The sequence below is a fragment of the Taudactylus pleione genome, unplaced genomic scaffold, assembly GCF_031769625.1.
Source record: "Taudactylus pleione unplaced genomic scaffold, aTauple2 ptg000198l, whole genome shotgun sequence".
Classification (NCBI taxonomy): domain Eukaryota; kingdom Metazoa; phylum Chordata; class Amphibia; order Anura; family Myobatrachidae; genus Taudactylus; species Taudactylus pleione.
Genome location: NW_028284600.1, coordinates 11,200,017 through 11,223,737, shown reverse-complemented (window position 1 = coordinate 11,223,737; position 23,721 = coordinate 11,200,017). Strand labels below are relative to the sequence as shown.

At 42.1% G+C, this 23,721-nt stretch overlaps 1 protein-coding gene across 1 annotated transcript in view; it reads right to left on the bottom strand.

Moving 5' to 3' along the window:
- The window catches only part of LOC148518860 (alpha-2-macroglobulin-like), a 158,927-nt gene that overhangs the window by 108,669 nt on the left and 26,537 nt on the right, over positions 1-23,721 (bottom strand). Inside the window, exons 3-9 of the mRNA XM_088476943.1 lie at positions 19,750-19,936; positions 15,230-15,392; positions 14,298-14,350; positions 8,500-8,520; positions 7,792-7,948; positions 4,215-4,299; positions 537-681 (exon numbers count right to left, since the gene is read on the bottom strand). Of these exons, the coding sequence (XP_088333069.1) occupies positions 537-681; positions 4,215-4,299; positions 7,792-7,948; positions 8,500-8,520; positions 14,298-14,350; positions 15,230-15,392; positions 19,750-19,936 (811 nt within the window). The remainder of the gene's footprint in view (positions 1-536; positions 682-4,214; positions 4,300-7,791; positions 7,949-8,499; positions 8,521-14,297; positions 14,351-15,229; positions 15,393-19,749; positions 19,937-23,721) is intronic.

The window sequence follows — 23,721 nt, the reverse complement described above, 5'->3', positions numbered from 1 at the left end:
CATTTTGAAGACATAGAGGTTGTTAAAAATGCCATATGTTTCTGGGTCAAACACCAACCACTGGAATTTTTCCAAAGTGGATTCACAGCTTGGGTTGAGAGGTGGAGAAAATGTTTGAGGTCAGATTATTAATTTTTTGATTAGAGTCATTCTGTTACTAAGACTTCAAAGTATTTTACTGCAAATTTTCAAATCTGTATCTATAATAAAATTTGAGTTGTGAGCTTTTAGGCATTACTTTTTGAACAACCCTCATATTTTATAATTCTTTCAGAGCAGGAAGCTCCCTAGGGCTTGCAGCTGCCAAGACCCAACCTTAGGGTCTTGTCGCAAGCCCCGATGGTCGCGATGGTGTTCACCATCGTGACCATCAACCTGGTCGGTCGAGCGCCTCTGAATGAGGGCCTGATTCTCAACAAATGAATTAGTTGGGAAAGAATAACAATATTTTCTGTACAAATCAGTATGACTACTGTACTTATACATTTAGATTCTGTTAATCAGTCTACACTAATCCTTAACAGGGCTTTTCTCACCTTAACATCCTGCATTCGTATGCATTGATCTGAGTGTTTTTCACCATCTTCCTCACTGCTGCTGCCATAATGCCAAGCACCGTAATTTTCAGTAGGACAGACTGTGAGGTTAACGGAGCCCTGTACTGGTTTTCCATAGGTGTAACTTGAAAGTGGAGAGATGAGATAAATATGATGATTCTACCTTATAATCTATCCCTTCTTAGGTTTAAACAGTGTTATAACTGCAGGACCAGAACCCAATTTAATAACTTTATTCAATATTAATATCTAATGAGGTAGGAGTTATAGGCTGGTGGTCTTTGAACGATCTGTGAGGTGACCGAAGTCGACAGACTGTAATATGTTATTGCTTTTATGAGAATATAATATGCAATATGACATGTTATTGCTTAAGACTTTTAATATTTTTACAATAAATTTGGTCACAGTAAATTAATGCAATTTTACCCACAACCCTCCCAAATTACCATCTTGCAGAGCGCAGCCAAGCATGGTCAGGGCCGCCGACATGGTCTAATCGCGGGAGGCGTGGCCACGCCCACTTCAAGGAAAGAAAAACAACCAATAAGTTTTGCAGCGCCGCAAAGCGACGCCGCGCGCTGGGGAGGGGGGCACTCGGAGCCCCCTCAGCCTGGCACATAAGCAGTGGGGGGCGCAATCAGCTTGATCGCTCCCCCTACAGGCATAGGAGATTGCTGTGGCTGCTTCTTAGCAGCCGCAAGCAGCAGTGGCGGAACTAGGACAGGGCGAGCGGGGTACATGCCCTGGGAGCCGTGGGACCGGTGGCGCGCGGGGGGGGGCGCCGCCGGCTACGGTACCAGCCAGCCCTAGTTAGCCAGTGTAGCACTGACCGCAGTGAGTGCGGTCAGCACTACACATTTACTCAGGACCGGCGCTAGGCTTCCAGCGCCGGTCCTATGCTGCACAGCTGAGCCCCTTCCCTCCCCCTGAGCGCTTGCCCAATAGCGCCAGGAGGAGGGTGGCAGGTGGGCTCAGGCTGTGCATAACACACACATCGCCGCCAGCACTGGCGGCGATGTGTGTTAATCAGCAGCCAATGAGAGTCAGACAGACTGTCATTGGCTGCTGCTGCACACACATCACCGCGGAGCAGCGATGTGTGTGTGAATCAGCAGCCAATGAGAGTCAGACAGACTCTCATTGACTGCTGCGCGCCCACTGCAAGAGTCGGGCTTCCATCCGGCTCCTGCAGTGGGTAATGGGAGAGACGTCATGACATCATGACCTCTCTCCCATAATGCAGAGGCTGGCCTGGCCCAGGAGGATGGACGTGCAGACGGCGGCGGGAGCAGGAGCATGGATACAGGTAAGAATTTTTCTTTTGTTTAATTTCAGTGTGTATTTCGGGGGGGGGGGCGCGCTCTATTACAAAGGAGGGGACTACTACTAGGGGCACTACTGGGGGGGATACTACTGTGGGCACTGCATCATGGGGGACCACTACTGAGGACTACTACTGGGGGGATACTACTGTGGGCACTGCATTGTGGGGGACCACTACTGGGGACTACTACAGGGGGCACTGCATCAAGGGGGACTCCTACTGGGGGAACTACATAAAGGGCACTGTGTAGGAGGGACTACTACTGGGGGCACTATATAAGGGGCTCACTACTGGGGGCACTGCACAGGGGGGACCACTACAGGGGGCACTTCAAAGGGAGAATCACTACAGGGGGCACTGCATAAGGGGGACAACTACTGGGGGCACTGTATAAGGGGCACTTTATATGGGGGATCACTACTGGGGGCCAGCATATGGGGGATCACTACTGGGGGCACTGTATAAGGGAAACTAATGGGGGGCTGCATATGGGGGACCACTACTGGGGGCCTGTATAAGGGGAACTAATCGGGGGCTGCATAAGGGGGACCACTACTGGGGGTACAGTATAAGCGGCACTACTGGGGGCCTGCATAAGGGGGACCACTACTAGCGGCACTGCATATGGGGGACTGTATAAGGGGCACTGCATTAAGGTGCAAATTGAAAGAAATGTTCCCAGTGACAAGAAAGGGGTGTGTGTCATGTTGACATACCCCATATTTCAGTGGCCATGCCCATTTTTCGCCACGCGCGCCTGTGGTACACGCACATAGGTAGGGGGGGCTCCATTTAAAAATTTGCCCTGGGCTCCAAATACCCTAGTTACGCCACTGGCGAGCAGTCTCCCAGTGCAGCCCAGCACACAGCAGCATGTGCTGGGCTGCTGTGATGAAAGAGGGGGAGGGAGCAGTTTCGGACCCGGGCCCCTCCAGCAAGCCGGGGCCCGGGAAATTTGTACCCGCTGCCGCCCCCGCATGGTCCTGAGGGGACTGAACATCAGTCCTACCTGTTACAGCTGAACTCTGCATTTGCAGAGATCAGCCAAATAGTGCTTGAAGGAGGCATGAAGTTCCCCTCTTTGCACTTTGTCCCCGCACTCTGGGGAGCTATTGCTGCAGTGACAGCCGTATCACTGTTGGGGGAGTCGGACAAGCAGGAGGGATTGCATTCTGCACAGAACGGATTTCCTCCTAATATACCAGGGGACGCAGTAGGATTGCACAGTGTGGCAGCTAAAGCACAGTTGGCTGCGGTCTCATCCCATGTGACAGTGCCAATTATGTGGGTAAAATAAAAAGTTATGAATATTACACAGTATTTTGTATAAACACCATTCTAATTATGTGGAATATATGGACTTTGTAATAAATGTATTACAAGTTTAAATACATATGGGTGGGGGACAAAAGTTCTTGCTAATTATGACACTGTGACAGGTTACCGGCGCATCCATAAACAAATTCTACATCGCCATGATTGCATGCAAGAGGACACAATACCACTTTTATCTCTTCCATGCGAAAATAGGCTAATGCTTGCCAAAATTCAGCCAGCACAAAGATGCCCACTGCTGCTTTCTCATATGCGTCCAATGTCGCTTTTCAGTGTAAACATCGGTACCATCGATGCACAAGCCGCAGACACTGCAAATCTTCTCGCACGTAGTGGCTTATTTATGCACGACCATGACAAATTGGAGCAAATACGCGCTGACAGTCATGATAGACACATTTGTAAGCAGATAGATGGAGGGGATGTGGCCGCATAGGTGCATACTGCTCTGAATATTTGGCAATGATCACCATTTACTTATGGGCATGCAATGCGGCCGCACTTGATGCCGACTTCTGTGCAGCCAGGAATCTGGAACTATGAGGTTAACACTGTGTAAATTTCTCAGCATCTAGGACTACTGTGATATGATAGGTACACACTGTGCAATTATCAGGCTGATCAGTCCAATTATTACACAGTGTGTACACAGCACCCAGAGCAGACGGTCGCTCATAAATCCAATAGATTGGCTACCGGTGTCCGGAGTGCTGCACGGCGTTTGCCGGTCCAGACCAGCTTGCGTTGTGTAGCATATGCAGTGTGTACAGAGATTGCCTGTCTAGCTGCATCTAAAAGACATCACCCAAAAAATTCATTGTTCATATAAAACTGCTAATTGTGTAGTGTATGTATAGGAAATCGGAATCTCTGGATCATTTTATCTGTCAAAAATTTTTTTTAGATTAAATAAATACATAAATAAAATCTAGTGATGATGGAAGAGGAGGGTATGAGTATGTGGAGTCATGCTATAAAAATACAGTTCTTCTTACCTGCCACAAGCCTCTAGGTGAAAGGATTTATCTGTCAATGCTATATTGGATGGTATGTTCAAATGTAGTTCAAATCTCTTCAGTACTGAAAGAAATAGAAACATACATTAGAATTATATACTGTAGAAAATGATGGGCACAAAATGACTGTAGAGATGCAGTACGTGTATATTAGGACATATTGCGAGTTATGTTTTTCATTGGACATTAGTTTATAAATATGTCTCACACAGATCATTAGAATGTTAATTTCACTCTGTAGAAAAGGTTTGGTGTCTGAGGACATCCTGTGACCAGGAAGCACAAGTAACTGAACAAGGATTTATAAATAAAGCCTTTTGTACAGTATGTGGCTGCTTATTGATTACATGTAATGGTGAAGTAGGCACCAAACACAGCAGGGTTATGCAGGGATAAACATTCAGCCATCTAACTAAAAGGTGTAATCAGACAAAAAGAGATCAAAGACCAAAACCATATGGTATCCATTTTGACAGAAAATTAATATTTGTAATCTAGCTGGGTGCATCAGTAATTATAAAAATATACCTGACATTAGTTTGCTGGTTAATAAACATCCAGTAATTTCCAGTTAATTTTTACAAACTCACAGTGCATGAGATCACAAGTAAGGGACTTAAATGCAATCCCAAATTTGCAAGATTGGTTTTTACTATAGATCCAAGTTCTGAACTTGGTGAGAGACCTGAGTCGGGTCTTGGTACTACTCGGAACACCAAAAGTGATCCGAGCCGGGACTTGGTTTGACTTGGAACCCCAAAGTTCGGGTGTGTTCGGTTTTCAGCAAAACCGAACAACTCATCTCTATCCACAACCCAGTCATTTAGGAAGCTATAAGATTGGTAAGTTTATGCTATAACTGTTTGTTATGTTCTGGGTTATTTGTGGACCTGGGGTGGTAGCAGGTGCGGTCACAGAAGCGGGTTTGAATAAAAAACTAGGTTTTTTAATAAGTGCTTGAGTAGACATAAAATATGGCAGTAAATAAAAGTCCAGGAATATATAAATGTGCACAAGAGCTCTGTGGTTGGAGTAATGGGTTAATGTAGAAACAATTAGAGCTGTCCAGGTGTGCAGGTAGTGAGACTGAAAATAATCAAGCAGGTATGCAGGTAGTGATGCAGGAAATAATAAGCCAGGTATGCAGGTAGTGAACTAAGGCAAATGAGCAGGATGTGGCAGGCTCGGGGCTCAGGTATGCGCAAGGGTGATGGAGGAAGCGGGGTAGTCCAGCGGAAGCTAGGAGCTGACAGGCAGACTGGCAGACAGCGAATTCACAGGAACAGGATAAGCACAGAGAACTCCCTCTCAGCTAGGCTGAGATACACGTTGCACTGGCAAAGAACGAAGGCACTGACCATTCCTAAATACCCCATGCCATGCTGTTACTGGCCGGAGGGAACATGTGACTCACCAGGCTTGGCCAGCGGCATCACATGGCCAGAAGGCAAGATGGCGGCACCCATGCCAAACGGAACGGAGATGCCACCAGGCCTTACCAGCGCAGAGTGACAACAGGCCCGCACAACAACACGTGCAGCCAAAGCCCCCCGCCAGACTCCAGCTCTGCCACCAGACAGCCCGCGCCACAACAACCTCACAGGTAACACTCGCCTAGCGCCATGCTGAAATACCCTGGCTGTGACACTGTTATTGATTGCTAGAAGCTGGGGGAGTCTAGCTAACTGTGTAGTAGTCTGTGTTGTCAAGCCTGCACAGTTAGGGTAGTGTAAGTGGATCTGTCGTCTCTTTAATTTCCATAGAAAGTGACAGTAAACAGGTGTATGGTACCAAGACAGAGAGATAGAATATGCAATATATTATATTTGGCTCTGACCTCACTATCTGTGTGATCGCAATCCTGGTGCTAGTGTGATACAGTTAGGGTGATTCAAATTATTTTTGGTGACCAAATCATCTGTGGTGGAACTTCGATTTTGGCACATGGAGGCAAGATCATCTGACTCAATAACCCCATGGCAAGATCATCTGACTCAGTAACCCCAAGGCAAGATCATCTGACTCAATAACCCCAAGGCAAGATCATCTGACTCAATAACCCCAAGGCAAGATCATCCGACTCAATAACCCCAAGACAAGATCATCTGACTCAATAACCCCAAGACAAGATCATCTGACTCAATAACCCCAAGACAAGATCATCTGACTCCACTCCCCCAATAAAAAGACTCACTTGTCTAAATTGTCAAAGAGATGCACAAAATGTGGTGGAAACTCCATTCACAGCTCAAGGGGTCAGTATTTGTTTCCCCACATGACACCTCTGAACCCTTACCCCCCACATCTGAGAGTGTGAGATGCACAATTTCCATGCCTCTTGGAGTTACACCACTGAATATCATATTATAATCACGTCTAGTAATCAGGTGATATTGGTACAACATTATGGATCTGATTCAGAGGTGGACACAGTGGTGATGTCGGCCGCAAAGGTGCTGATGTTTACAGGCTGAGTTGTACTGTGCATGTGATCCAATGGTTACGGCACAAAGGCACAGATCAAGATTACACGCAGATAGATGCAATTTCATTGGGCTTTTGTGGATGGTTACGGGGGGCTAACCATCGCGGGTGTATCTAAAGATACAGATGTAACTGACCCAGGTGGCCATGTTCAGACAGAGATCCTGAGCATCAATAGGGCTGGAGAAATCTCTAAGCGGCATCCGTATGATACGTCTTAATAAGCGCTACATTAACATTAGCACGAAGACGCAGTCACAGTGCTGTAAAAGATGCTGCAACATGCGTCCACCGCAGAATCAGACCCTTAAGCTGGCCACACACTAGACCAACTTACATCCAACCAGCCAACGTGTTGATTGGTTGGAATGAAAATCTGGTAAGGAATGGGAGTAAATGATGATCAGCAATTTGCTCCTAAATGCCAGAAAACAGATGAAAATGGTCGTCAGACATGTTTGGTATATGTTTGATCTAAACTATTTGTTCAAACAACAGTTTCTGTCCATTTTCTGGCATTTAGGAGCAAATTGCTGATTGTCATTTGCTTCCATTCCTTACCAGATTTTCATTCCAACCGATCAACTAGTTGGCTGGTTGGACAGATAATCTTTAGATGTGTGGCCAGCTTAAGAGTGTAATGATTATGTCTAGTTCTAGGTGCACATGATCTGGTCTATACAAAGTATACAGATCTCCCGGCATAACAGCAACATTCCTATAAATTATTTCAAATGTTGGAATTACCAAACTGAAAAGCTGAATCAGACATCAATTACATGGGTATTATTACTCTATACACTGGATTATACACACAGGGACATCAATAGGGTGTGTAGAACTCTGTGACAATATAGTAGTATTGTGCCTAAGGCTACAAGCTATGAAATAGTACAAAGTGTGTTATGATACACAGTCTAAGTGCTGTTATGATGGCATAATATAGACTTGTTTATACAAAATGAAAGCAACATTACTATTATAAATGTCATTATTAACAAGTTTTACCATATTGTTTTTATGATGCGTTAATCTAGTACTACTCATTGGTTTATTTTTCATTTCAATTTACCATATTCGGAGACAGTGAAGTCTTTGTTACATGCAGTAGGTAAGTTAATTGAGTATGTTCCAAGAGATAGTTCATTTGCCAGAGGGAAACTAAAATCAGCAATCCCGTGGTCCACAGTTACATTCAGCCATTGTCCAATGCGGTTCTTATTTGGGTCCTGTGGGCAAGGAGGGTAAAGACAGAATTATTGTAACCCATTGTGGCATTGCAAGTTAATATTTATACATCATGTAGTTTCTTAGAGGGACATCCAGAGAGAAATACATTTGCAATAGATATTACAGTACATGGATTATGTTACAAGCAATTGCTTATATTGAATCATCTTATTTAGTTATCAATTGCAAGAAAATATTTTAAATATTCCAGCGGCTAATCTCACTACAACAATGAATAAGATGTATTAGGAGATTTTCTTCAGCAAATTAAATTATTGAAATATGTAAATATTACATTTGATCAAGTTTAAGCTTTTGTGATAGTTTTCCTGTTAAGATAAGTGTTAACATTATATAGATACAATCCAATATACAGCAGAATATAGAATACCAAAAAAAAAAGAAAGCAATAAATAAAAGCAAAAATTATTAAAATCTTGAGTTTATGGACCTTTAAATGTAAACTAAACTTTGGTCTTGTTTTTATATCTACATAAATGATTAGATTAAAACAATGATTAAATACAGAAATTATTAATGTAATACATACCTTTAGCTCAAGCAGAGGGAACTAAAGACAAAGAAAAAGAAAAAACATAATGAAAAACATTTGTTAATGACTTCATAACTTTGTAGTGGATACACGCAGTCAAGCAAAAAGTCTAATTTCATCTTCTCATATTCATTCATTCTGGAGTTTAAAGCAGTCATCTGTATCTGCTCTATCTAAAACCAAGAGTTTAACAGTCTGATTATGGGGCCTATTCACAATGTTAATCAATTTATTAACACTCTGGGGTCTATTTACTAAGCAGTGTTAGGAGACAGAGTGAAAAGTGATAAGAAAGTGATAAGGTGCCAGCCAATCTGCTCCCAACTGTCATTTTTCAAACACAGCCTGTGAGATGATTGGCTGGCACCTTATCACTTTCTTATCAATTTTCACTCTGTCTCCTAACACTGCTTAGTAAATAGACCCCTCTATCTTGCCGCGAGCGCTGTAGCAATTTTCAGCGTGGAGACAGATGGTCCGAAAACCACCTGTCTCCATGAATACTTATGTCTGACTCGGCAGTGCTAGTGCACCTGCGTAAACTAGGATTCATGCAGTAGCACAAAGCTACAGCGTCCAGTAGAAGGAGCCGGACAGGGGAGTAGGGATCTGAATGAAGATGGCGAATGTTTCCGCAGACAAGCTCCAAAAATATTTGTATGTTCGGAGCTTGATGATTTTAGGTCCCCATACTAGAGTATGGGGACAGCGGGACAAATCGGGGGTGAAATATAAGCATGAGATATCGCCTGCATTACCTTTATAATGAATAGCCCCGATACTTAATTTATACAAAAGTAGGTGAAAATGTTGATTTTCACCTACTTTTGTAGAAAAAAGTGATGATGATTATGGACCTTGCTCCAGATAGTTTCACTAATTCATTCTACTTAATTTATACAAAAGTAGGTGATTTTGTTTTATATTTTCACTGATAAATAGATCCCTATTTTTATAAATAATCTGAAAAACATAGTATATGCAATATATACAGTAGGGTCTGATTCTGAGTGTTGGGATACAATATTGATGTCAGACGCACTTTTCTACTACGCATACATCCAAGGTGGTGGGCCGTGACTGTAGGTGACAGGGAGGTACACAAGTCTGCCTTATGGGCATGTCATAGGAGTGTTGTAGGCGTGTGGCTAAAGTGGTTACATGTTCAGATGCTTAATCGCTCACATTGTAGGCTATATTGTGATGGAAAATCTGCACCTAGCATGTTACGGTATTTGTAGAATATGGATGCTGCAGGGTCCCACTCAAAAAACAGGTTCAGATGCTTTATACTTTTGGTGGCTGCCAAGTCCAATTGTTGCCTCAATAAATTATTTAACAGCCAGACATATAGAGAATGCTCTCATATAGATGCTCATTAGGAGACCTATAGAGAAAGCCATCATATAGAGACATATAGAGAAAGCCGTCATATAGAGACCAATAGGGAAAGCTGTCAGTATTCAATTGTTTTCACAGTCCGGATCTCCCGTCTAAAGTGACGGGAGATCGTGGGCCACTATTCAATTGTTCCTGCTTTTCGCGCTGATCGCGCCCAAATTGGTCGGGTTTAGCCATGTAAATCGGCTACCCCCAACCAAAGTGCTGGACGCGATCACAAAAGTGCTGTTTGGGTGCCCAAACAGGTCACTTTTCTCCCATTTCAAATCGCACCCGACAGGAGCAACAATTGAATAGCTCCTTCGGGCGTGAAGGGGGCTGGAAAACAATTGAATTTTGCCCATAGAGACATATATCGAAAGCTGTAATATAAAGACATAACAAGTTTTATCATTCACAATGAGTGATAAGACTCATTGGGGCATATTCAATTGGCAGCGAAAAGTCCCATACTTTTCGCATGCCGCACTTTTCGCTGACATCGCTGGTTTTGCCTGTATAAAAGTATCGCGCTCGTTCCCGCTTATCCCCGTATTCAATTAGACATCTTCAAAAACGGAACCCGGCGAATTCGAAACCAGTGAAAAGTGCTGTCAGATTTGTGGAAATCAACATGACTCCCCAAAAGATGCACATTGGGGATCACTATAGATACCCCCGAATAGCCCTGCTGAAGGTATTTGGGGTACTTTGATGCTCCCAATAGCCACTAAATTGCGTCTTTGCAGAAGTGGTGAAGAATAGGTTGTAGCAGATTTTTTGGGGTGAAAATAAGTAGTCCCAGCAAATTTGGGGTACATGAAAATGGGTGCTAGCATATTTTAAAGTTGCTAAAGTGAAGTTTTAAAAAACATTAAAGATCCACCTGCTGCAACCACCTATAATCTTAAAAACACCTGGGGCATACTTGGGGACCCCCCTAGAGTCTATTTCGCTAGTTTTTAAGTTTGTACCCCAAGTTTGACCTTTTTCGCCCCCTTTTTCACAGTAGTTTTTTGGGGAGTTTTTACTTTTTTTCTTACTTTTTTTTAGGCAGTTCACCTTTGGGGGACTGTTCCAAGGCTGCAGGGGGGTTCCCGCAACTTTGCTCCTCAAAACCCCAATTCTGCACTTTTTTTTGCCTCTATTCCAATGCATTGACTTTCCGTACTGGCAAAAAGTCTTTGGAATTGACCTCCTGATTCAGAGCCGGACGCTCTGACAGAGTGCTCGCTCTGAACCAGGGCCGTCCCTCCTCCTTTTTGGAGCGGCATTCTGGCCACTCGCATAGCTGTGGGTGACCACCCACAGCTATAGCGAGCGGCCAAAATGATGGTCAAGACCATCGCGACCTTCGGGCTTGTGACGAGACCCTTGCGGTAGGGTCTCGCTGCCGCAAGCCCTGGAGTGCTTTTGGCTCTATCAGAGTCGAAAGCACTCCCACTGACATCACTAGTGATGTCAGTGGGGCCGGCCCCAGACGGTAGGTGTTCCCATGGGAATGCCTCCGTCTGGACAGCCACGCCCCCGGCACGCCCACCAAAGGGGGCATGCTGTCCGTCACCATCGACAGCACGCCCCCTTTGGTGCGAGACCCACATCGTTATTCGGGTCTCACGCATGTGCACGACGGAGCCACCTCCGTTGTGCGCATGCGCACTTGGGCAACATCGACCCGCTTGCGAGCACTCAGCGCTCGCGAGCGGGTCTGAATTAGGCCCTGAATACGGAGATAAGATTTCACCGGGCGAAATGACGAAGCTTTTTAGCTGAAACAGACTTATCGTGGCTAATTGAATATGCCGCATTGTGTATGATAAATGGTGTGCCAGCCAATCAGCTCCCAACTGTCATTTTTCAAGCAGATGACTGTTGGGAGTAGTGGCGGCTCCTACCCTCTTAGATGAGGGGGGTTGCTACCACCGAAAAACCCTCACCTGGCTTCTTCTGGCTGGGTCCCAGCACCTGGGCAATTGATCTGACAGGCACACTTGCAGGGAGGCGCCACGCATCTGTATATCACTGGCTTCCAAAGGGCTGCAGCCCCAAGGAGCTGGGTAGGGCTGGCGGAAAGGTAGAGAAGCGGCTTCCTACTGGTAGCTGCTCTATGCTAATAGCAGCCCGGACTGGCAGGCCCAGGGGGAGGAAACACCTCCCCCCGAGACTGTCTGTTATTTATGTGACTGGCAGTTAGTGCTTCCAATGGGAAGCCACTGCCAGTCATAGTGTAGTCAGTGTAGTCACAATCTGCAGTGACTACACTGAGGTGGCGGATTTCACTGGGGGCAAAAACCTGCCACTGGTGGGAGTTGATTAACTAGAGAACCATTTATCACTCGTTGTGAATGATAAAACTCATTGACAAATAAGACCCATAGAGAGAAGCTGTCATATAGAGAAAGTCGTTATATAGAGACCTATAGAGAAATCCATCATATAGAGACACATAGAGAAAGCTGTCATATAGAGACATATAGAGAAGCTGTTATATGGAGACACATAGAGAAAGCTGTCATATAGAGACATATAGAGAAGCTGTTATATGGAGACACATAGAGAAAGCTGTCATACAGAGACATATAGAGATACTCATCATATAGAGACATATAGAGATACCCGTCATATAGAGACCTATAGAGAAAGCCGTCATATAGAGACCTATAGAGAAAGCTGTCATTTAGAGACCTAAAGAGAAAGCTGTCATATAGAGACCTATAGAGAAGCTGTCATATGGAGACACATAGAGATACCCGTCATATAGAGACCTATAGAGATATCAGTCATATAGCGACATATAGAGAAAGCTGTCATATAGAAACATATAGAGAAAGCCGTCATTTAGAGACCTAAAAAGAAAGCTGTCATATAGAGACCTATAGAGAAAGCTGTCATATAGAGACATTTAGAGAGTGCCATCATATAGAGCCCTAAAGAGAAAGCTGTCATATAGAGACATATAGAGAGTGCCATCATATAGAGCCCTAAAGAGAAAGCTGTCATATAGAGACATATAGAGAGTGCCATCATATAGAGCCCTAAAGAGAAAGCTGTCATATAGAGACACATAGAGAAAGCTGTCATATAGAGACATATAGAGAAAGCTGTCCTATGGAGACACATAGAGAAAGCTGTCATATAGAAACATATAGAGAAAGCCGTCATTTAGAGACATACTGTATAGAGAAAGCCGTCATTTAGAGACATACTGTATAGAGAAAGCCGTCATTTAGAGACCTAAAAAGAAAGCTGTCATATAGAGACCTATAGAGATACCCATCATATAGAGATCTATAGAGATACCCATCATATAGAGACCTATAGAGAAGGGCGTCATTTAGAGACATATTGAGAAAGCCGTCATTTAGAGACCTATAGAGAAAGCCGTCATTTAGAAACCTAAAGAGAAAGCTGTCAGACAGCAATGCATTCTGGGCTAAAGGAGCTGTAAGCAGCCATTTTCCTTTTCACATGGTCCCAGACAGTCATCATTACATATGGTGATGGTGAGTTCTAAGCTTCTTCAGTTATGTTATGCATGTTAGCTGTACTATGTGACATTTCAGCCTGTACTTTGCATACTATATGTTTCATGTTGTTTGCATATCCCATGTTATGTATATGTTTGCCTTGCATTCCCATGTACATATAGTAATCACTTTTTATTGTTTGTTTACAGTTTTACCATCACTTATCATTACTTATCATCACACATGCGCACACACGTGCACACTTGTTTATACGCATCGATCTGTGTACATCTACGCAAGTTCCTCTATCGAATAATAAACTCAGTTCTTCAGATCACATCTGACTGGATTATTGGAAGATAGAGTATTGGACGGTTATGCTGGCTGCTCCAAATTTGTCAGACACTTAGTGTGTGGCAGTACAACTACAGAGGTGAGGGAGTAGTATGTGTTAGTACACAGGTGAGGGAGGGTAATGTCTTACTATAGCAGTGATGCATTACTGTAGAGGTGAAGGATTAATGTGTTACTGGAGTGGTGAGATGGAAATGGAAACAGTAAATATCAGGTGAATAATATAATTGAATCAGAAAATTATATAATTAACCTTTAGATCTCACCAGCTTCACTGTCAGTTGTCCCTTTAGATAACCCTTAACCAAATATTAAGTAGTGCACTTAGAAACTCAGTAATTTCTCTATCCACTATGAAACCGCACTGTCCAACATAAATGCTAATGCTAATCTGTTTTAACACATTTATTTTAATGATGGGGATTGCCATTGTTTTGTTTTAAGAAAGCAAGTTAGGAACTGGTTTTGTTTCACTCAATTGTCTTGTTCTTGTACCTAGCAGAGGTTCTGATCCACTACAATGCCTAAAATAACCTGACAAAATATACAATACTCTTCCAGCTTCATTTATTTTACCAAAAATAAAAGTCTCACCTTTTTTTGTGCAGCATGGAAATTCACGTCCACAGCTACCAACCGAAACCTCACTGAAATCATTAAATAGACAATATCAGGAAAAATGTCTGTACTTATCGTATTTCAGTCAAAAAACTAATCATATAGATCAACAGAATGCAATTCTTCATCCATAATACATTAAGAGTTGTACAATACATTTTTAATCCAGACCAGTTTTTGATACTTTGCTAGTGGTAGCTTAGATATATGAATGATGCCACATTGCCTGCAATTTTCTACAACAATACAACTTTCATAAGCATAGTGAAGGAGATAAAAGGATACACCCATTTCTACCATTAAAAAGTCCTCTGAAGTGAGACATGGCTTAATAGAGATATATGAAATTTACAAAAAGCAAGAGAAAAAATGTACCGAGGTCACCTGGACACTGACACATATAGTGGCACCTCTGCCCCTCCCCTTTAGAATGTAAGCTTTTACAAGCAGGGCCCTCTAACTTAGTGTGCTCTTCCTTACTTTATTCTATTGTACATTAAGTTGCTGATCACCGATTTGTTTATGTACTTTGTAAGGTGCTGTGTAACACTTGTGGTGTGGTATATATAAATAAATGATAATAAATAATAATAATAATAATAATAATAATAATAAGCTGAGCTGAATCAGCCAGTTAAAGTGGCCCAAACCACATCTCGAATAAAACTGAACACAGTGAAGCAACACACTAAAGCACTGTTGTCTCCTACAAATTGGTGGCATCAGTGTAGCTCTCCTCTGTCTAGCAGAACTGAAAGAGACAGTTAGAGGTGCTCTTGGGAACAATATTGGTCTTTTATTACAATGAGTTCCAGTGTCTCAAAATATAGTTATTTACATTGTTGACCATTTAATATCTCAACCATTTGATATGAGCTACTGTACGATTCCATGCTATTTAGTCCTACCTGTGTCACCCGGCTTGTATGTGGCTTTATCAGTCTGGATGAAGCACACGTCATATCCTTTGATTACAACAATTTTCTTGGTCTCATTGACATTTATGTGTTCCCCGTGTGCAGATGTGTGGAAAAGTAAGATTGAATATTCTTCTTCTTCTATTACAGGGACCTGGTGAGAAATTAAGGATCATTCTAAGTCATCATTATCTGGCAATTGGGGCTTATTGCATGTCTGTGAGATTGCAAACAATAGTTTGGATTTTTATTAATATAGTTCCTTTTATTAGATACTGTGTTGTGTTTATTGTAAATTAAGTATTATGTTACTTCTAAAGCACAGGTTCTCAAACTTGATACTCAAGACCCCAAACAGTGCGTGTTTTCCAGGTCTCCTCACAGAATCATAAGTGAAATCATTAGCTCCACCTGTGGATCTTTAAAAATATGTCAGTGAGTAATGAATACACCTGTGCACCTGCTGGGTGACCTGGAAAATGTGACCTATGTGTCCTGAGGACTGCGTTTGAGAACCACTGTTGTAATGTATTAACATAATATTCATGTTTGTGGTATTAGTAATTTAGCATCCTTCTAAGTTACTGCAAAAGCTATATATGGCAGTCTGAATCACATGTTAATAACTTATACCTTATACTAGCCTTATCAGTGTTAGAGTGCATCTTCATCAGTTACTGGTAATTATTAATGTAATTGGAAAAGAATTAGGCCCTTCTAGTGCTGACTTGCACAAAATTAATAAAACCAGGAGGCTGTCTTTTGAATGATTGATGATGTCAAAAAATTAGTAAAATAATTAATAATAGAAATTAGTGAACAATAGGCTTTTATTTTTCCTCAATGGACAATTTAGGAAAAAATGTGCTCTATTTTTAATCCCCCTCTCACACACGCCAATACTCAAACACACGTGTACTCAAATACACAAATCAAAATGTCATATCTGCCATTAAATTCTATATTTCTATAGGGCTGACTAGATAGCCAAGTGGTTCTTATCTGCCATCAAATTCTATGTTTCTATATTAAAATAAAATGTTTGTTTAGTGGAGATACCCTTTAAGTTTATCAATATGTATTTAAATATTGTCTTGCTATTTAGTTTAACTGTATCATATACATGGCTGGTAATAATAATAATAATAATAATAATAATAATAATAATGACAATAAAATAAAATTAGACTGAATATTATCAGACAGAGATAAAGTAGAAAGGAACTGGTTGCAAGTTTACAATATTTTGGATAATAGGAATATAATTAGTACACGAGCTTAAGCTCTATGTATTGTTTATTGCTTATTGGTACAACCAGATTAGGATCTATGATTCAGTTACACAGCAATATTAGTCTTACGTCAAAGAATATTTCAGTATATGAAAAGAAAACATATAAGCTTGGTTTGAACTGTGTAGAGTGAGGATAGTCAGGTGGAATACACAGGTTAGGGTAGGGAGGCTCAGATTCAGAAGCAGAGGAGAGGGACAGACGTGATTGTTACTCAGTTCAAAAACATAATAACAAACAAAGGGTGTCATTTAGATAATACAAACTGCACCACAACCAGAAGGAGATGTGGAAAGAGAGGGAGCAATGAGAGGAATCTTTGCAACAGAGGAATTAATAATAACTAAAGAAAACTCAGTTACACAAAGGTGAGGGAGTGTTCAGCTTTAAAGTAATCTGTCCATGGAACCAAGGGATGGATCTGCTAAATAGGAAGTTTGTTAAAACTGATGGTTTTCTGGCTGCTTCAAAGTGCCAGATTTACTAAAGACACTGCAGAAAAACCACCAGAAACAATCTTGTAAATGAGAAGGTGAGGACTCCAAATACTCTTTTAATGAAAGCAATCACAATGTATTGCTTAACTTGGTTAAGATAATTATTATGTATTAATTATATTGAAGGGACAATTTAAATTAATTCATTTTAATTAATTGTTAATTGGTTTTAAATATATATATATATATATATATATATATATACATATATCGATGACAGGGGCAACATTCACTTATGTTATGGCTCTATAAATGGTGCTCACTTCACAACGAATTAAATTGCCCTCTTCAGAAAATTAACATTTAAGAATTAATTTATATAGTCACTTTAAAATAATTAATTCATACTGTGCTCACTTAGGAGCATATTTATCAATATTCGCAAATAAAATGCAATTGTAATGCAAAAATATCTATTACATTTGCATTGTGATATTTGCAAATATCGTAACAATGTATTAAAATCTGCATGCAGGGACAGCACTTGTGAAAAAGCTCTATGCCTGCAAATCTCCTCCCTGCACTTCTCAAAAAGTATAATAAATATGTGCCTGCACATGCGCTGGCTGCCGTATCTCCGCCTGTCTGCCCCCCTGCTGTTGCCCGGTTCCCTGCCTCCTCTCCTGCCACTCCCCAGAATAATAAATAAAGCTTACCTGCATGCTGCACTCAGTTATCGTTATCGGTAGGCTCCTACTCTGTGTCCCCATTCAGCTGATCTGTGTGGTCCGCTGAGGTGCAGTGAAAGAGACGGGTGGCATCTTAGCTGACAGTACAGATCAGGTGACTGGGTCACAAAAGGAGCTCACTGACCACTAATCCTTGGGCTCAGGTAAGTTTTAATTTATTTATTTTTTATGTGATCAGCCTGTGGTCTATTCAGACACACAGGCTGATCACATAAGTCAGCTCTGCCTGTGAGCATCCAGGAAGGACAGAGGAGGAGTACAGGAAATTGAGGGAAGCCTGCATAATGCTATCTGAAGATGGTGTTATTATCATAAGTCTCCCTTCAGTATTTGTTTAACACTGTAACATTAGTAAATTTGAAAATATTGCATTTCCCATTACAAGTTTGGAAAATGTGATGTGCTTACTAAAATAATGCAAATTTATGGGCTTGAAGGAGTTTTAACAAAAGCCCTTTGATAGATTTAGATGACATAAAAATAATGTGAAAAGTGCGTGATAAGATCTATTTTAGCATTATTTTAGTGATCCAAATAAACATTTTTTTGCACCTGAATGTATAAAATCATGTTTCCCCTACTAGAGTATTTTTTTATGTTATTTCCTCATTCATCAAAACATAATTACCTTCAATGAAAGTGTATTGGGAGACCTGTACCACTGATTGCCAAATTCATGCATCAGCTCTGCTGCGGTTTTGCAGCAGGTTGGCCATTTTAAATCTCCCACACTGCGTCAGCAGGTTTACAAATATCATCCAAACTGAAGATTAGTAAATTTAGTGGTATAAGGGGAAAAAAAATCACCATGGATGGACAAGGGGTACATTTACTAAAGGACTGGTTTGGTGGCATTTTCAACCCAAAGTCTTCTTGAAGCTCAGGGGTGTTATAGAGGTTTGCTGAGATTCGTTTCATACGATATGTGGCACATATAAGCTGTAGCAACATATGTGGGAGAGTTAGACGTCTTCCATTTGGAAGCTACTTGTCAGTGTGAGTTTGTTTCATGAAACTCAAAGACTTTGTCAGATGCTCACTTACAAGAAACGCTCAATCCAATAAGAAAAGCCAACTCGAGCTACTCGTGGGGAGGGTGTTCAAATTTTCTATAGAAAGCAACTTGGGGGATGGGCATGAAAAAGTGGGGAAACCATCCTGCACCTCAAAAAAGTGACAATATCATTATCAGAATCATATAGAAGGCTGTTAGTGGGCATACGGAAAGTACTTAAGGTTTTTAAATGGTGTCAAATAGCTGATTTATGGAAATAGAAAAAAATATGAAATGCAAACTTTTTTGTTTAATTTCAAATTAATGAAATGAAAAATGCAAAGAAAGTAAAAAAAAATTATTTTGTGTTAATTTGAGGCCTCTTTAACCTAATTTTTTATTACATTTTTTAATTGAAAAACTTTATTTTTATTTTTTATATTTATTTTTTATTTAAAAAAGCACTGTAGCTACATTTGGGGTGCCTAAATAATAATTAGAAGGAGGCCACATTTTTTAAAACACACAAAAATGACATGTAATTATGAAAACTTAAACTTTTAAATGCCTAATTATTAATTAGGGTTTAAAATGTTCTGGTATTTTTACCTTAGAATAAAGATTTTCCATACCATCTAAAAAGGCGTATCCACTACACAAGAGTGGAACGACTGTACGATTACAACATTGTACTCATTCATCATACTGTGCAGTGGATAATGTGCCCACACTGAACAATATGTTGTTCGATTAATGAACAATTGAACGGTAACGAAGTAGTAATCGTTCAATCGCTCATTTTTCTCAGGTGGGTGCCCACAAAAACTGGCGATCTTCCTATGGAAAAAATGTGAGTTTAGAATTGGATTGCAACTGCATTTCACAGTGCGAGTGCGAGTTTGCCGTGAAAACGGCTTGCACAACCCATCTCGCACCTAATTGGTTTGTACTTGTTTTAGATAAGTTACGAATTTCACAGTAACATTCTGGTGAAATGTTAGTTTACAAACACATTAAATGCTAGAAAATGGTCACTCACCTGGAAGGTGAAACATTCAGAATAATTCGGGGTGTCTACTTTGTGCTCAGTGATAACATGAATGTGGTTATTTTTGTCATGTAGGTCCAGTTTGAAGTTAACCTCTCCATCCAGATCAAGGAAGGTCACGCAGGCTTTCTGCTGGGTTCCCTGCACTGACAGTGCCGGAACTGTGATCACATAGTGCCTACATGGACACAATACAGAGAAAGAACAATTATTAAACACTGTAATCAATCACTGAAAACAATGAAATGTTGAATGCAGCTTAAACACAAATACAGTTATGCAGGGCTGAAGAGCAGCGGTTTTCAAGTGTGGTTGTGGTTGTGAAGTTTGCCGCGGTGGTCAGAGCCACCGGTCACACATTATAGTACAATAGAGTGCAGACCGGGCTGCTGCTGAGCTCCTCTGGGAGGATCTGCCTAGACATGGCGGCGTGACATCACAGGTCACGTACGCCGCGTTGCAAACCAGTCCGCCCCGCCAGCAAGCCAGCCCACTCTCCCTCCTGAGTCCCGCCCCCGAATGACTGCGCGCCTGTACGCCCGCACCCTGCTGCCAGCTCTGCACTGTGTGAGGGACAGGTTTTTGTTTTTTGGTGGTTGATATTTTTATGTGGGGGCCAGCCAATTATTTTTTTTTGTGGGGAGCAATGTGTTTTTTTTTGTTTCTGTGGGGACCAGCCATGGTTATTTTTTTGTGGGGAGCAATGTGATTGTTTTTATTTGGTTGTGTGGGGGCCAGCCATGGTTATCTTTTTTCTGTGGGGAACAATGTATTTTCTTTTGTGGGGAGCAATGTGTTTGTTTTTGTTTCTGTGGGGGCCAATGTATTTGTGTTTTATTTCTCTGTGGCCAATGTATGTGCTTTTTATTCCTGTTGTGGCCAATGTTTGTGTTTTATGTCTCTGGGGATGATGTACAGTATGCCAATGTATGTGCGTTTTACTTCTGTGGAAGCCAATGTTGTGTGTTTTATTTCTCTGTGGCCAATGTAGTGTGTTTTATTCCTGTGGAGGCCAATGTAGTGTGTTTTATTCCTGTGGAGGCCAATGTAGTGTGTTTTATTCCTGTGGAGGCCAATGTAGTGTGTTTTATTCCTGTGGAGGCCAATGTAGTGTGTTTTATTCCTGTGGAGGCCAATGTAGCGTGTTTTATTCCTGTGGAGACCAATGTAGTGTGTTTTATTCCTGTGGAGGCCAATATATATGTTTATTTATATTTCGCTCATGCCGTATCGCTGGATGGTGTGCCTTTGCAATTTTAAAATCTTGTGTAGTGTGCCTTGAGTTGAAAAAGGTTGAAAATCATTGCTGTAGAGAGTGGTGCCGGACCCAGGTATTGTAGGGGGCATGGCCTAATCATGCAGACGTAGACATGTCCCTGTCACGGCCAGGGTATTTCAGCATGGCGCTAGGCGAGTGTTACCTGTGAGGTCATTGTGGCGCGGGCTGTCTGGTGGCGGAGCTGGTGTCTGGCGGGGGGCTTTGGCTGCGCGCGTTATTGTGCGGGCCTGTTGTCACTCTGCGCTGGTAAGGCCTGGCGGCGTCTCCATTCCGTTTGGCATGGGCGCCGCCATCTTGCCTTCTGGCCATGTGATGTGGCTGGCCAATCCTGGTGAGTCACATGTTCCCTCCGGCCAGTAACAGCACGGCATGGGGTATTTAGGAAGGGTCAGTGCCTTCCTTCTTTGCCATTGCAACGTGTATCTCAGCCTAGCTGAGAGGGAGTACTCTGTGCTTTCCTGTTCCTGTGAATTCGCTGTCTGCCAATCTGCCTGTCAGCTCCTAGTTCCCACTGGACTACCCTGCTTCCTCCATCACCCTTGCCCATACCTGAGTGCCTGAGCCTGCTGACATCCTGTACTTCAGTTCACTACCTGTATACCTGGCTTGTTTATTTTCAGTTTCACTACCTGCACACCTGGACAGCTCTAATTATTTCTACTTGGACATTAACCCTTTTACTCCCACCACAGAGCTCTTGTGCACATTTATATATTCCTGGACTTTTATTCACTGCCATTATATGTCTACTCAAGCACTTATTAAAATCCTAGTTTTATTTTCAAATCTGCTTCTGTGATCGCTCCTGCTACCACCCCGGGTCCACAAACAACCCAGAACATCACAGTTTGCACTGGCCCCATGGAGCCGGCCATGGATCAGGAGTCAGGAGTGGATTTGTTCCGATGCATTTCTGGTCGTTTAGAAAATCTGGAAAACATGCAGCATCAGATGGCTCAATTTCTGCAAGAGATGTCCAAAGTTGACCTACGCTTCAGGGAACGTCAGGCTGAAAAAAACAGAACTGACCGGCAAAGGTCATTTACCCCCTCCATTCCTACCCGTCCCATTCCTTCTCCTACTGAAGAGGAGCCTATGCAGGTGAATCATACACACCTCTCCAAAGAAGAACGTCAGAGAAGAATGCAAAAGAACCTCTGTCTGTACTGCGGAGAGTTCGGTCACCTGCTGATCTCCTGCCCCCGTAAACCGGGAAATGCCAAATCCTAACTGACCCTGGAGACATCAAGTTAGGAGTTATGAACCCATCTCCAAAAATTAAAGATTTCACGATTACCCTAGCCTTGGATCTTAAACCCAAACCTGTCTTTGCTACTGCTCTACTCGACTCGGGAGCAGCCGGAAATTTCATAACGTCTAGTTTCATAGATAAATTTCAGATTCCTTGTTTGTCTCTCAACCATGCCATCTCTCTGACCTCTATAGATGGATGCCCTCTAACTAACGGGATAGTCACCAAAGAGACTCAACCAGTATTGGTCCGAATTGGGGCACTTCATTCTGAGTCCTTAAAATTCCTGGTGATATCAGAGGCCTCTCAAGAAATTGTTCTTGGTCTACCCTGGTTACGTCAACATAATCCCAGGATTGATTGGAGTTCTATGCAGACTCTGTCATGGGGTATGGACTGTCAGAAATCCTGTCTTCCAAAAATTCGACCTGTGAGAAAGACAGTTCCATAAGTTTCTTCTGCCATTCCCAAGGAATATCAGATGTTCGCCGATGTTTTCTCTGAACAACAAGCAAATATCTTACCCCCTCATAGGGAATGGGACTGTCCAATTGAATTGATACCTGATAAGATACCACCTCATGGTCGTACCTATCCGCTGTCCTTGCCTGAGACTCAAGCCACGACCGAGTACATCCGGGACAACCAGGCAAAGGGGTTCATTCGCCCCTCTACTTCACCTGCTGGAGCTGGGTTTTTCTTCGTTGGCAAGAAGGATGGTGGTCTAAGACCATGTATCGATTATCGAGGCCTTAATGACATTACTGTAAAGAATCAATACCCTCTTCCCCTGATTACTGAGTTGTTTGATAGGGTCAAGGGCTCTGTCATTTTTTCTAAATTAGATCTAAGAGGGGCTTACAACCTCATTCGTATCCAAGCTGGCGATGAATGGAAGACTGCTTTTAATACCAGAGATGGACATTTCGAGTATTTAGTAATGCCTTTTGGATAGTGTAACGCACCTGCTGTCTTTCAAAGTTTCGTTAATGAGATTTTCCGGGATCTGTTATATGTTTCGGTTGTTGTCTATCTGGATGACATACTGATTTTTTCACCCTCGGTGGCTAAACATCAAGGACATGTTAAAGAAGTTCTGACCCATTTGAGAGAAAACCACCTTTACTGCAAACTGGAGAAATGCGTCTTTGGAGTGCCCAGTGTACCTTTTCTCGGCTATGTAATATCTGGCTCCAGTTTAGAAATGGACCCCAAGAAGGTACAAGCAATTCTGGATTGGACCCGACCTCAGACACTGAAGGCCATCCAGAGATTGTTGGGATTCGCCAATTATTATAGACGCTTCATTAAGGGTTTTTCTACACTGCTGGCTCCCATTACAGCCTTGACCCGCAAAAGTGCTAATCCTGCCCAATGGTCACCTGAGGCAGAGTCTGCCTTTCATCTTCTAAAACAGGCCTTTATCTCAGCA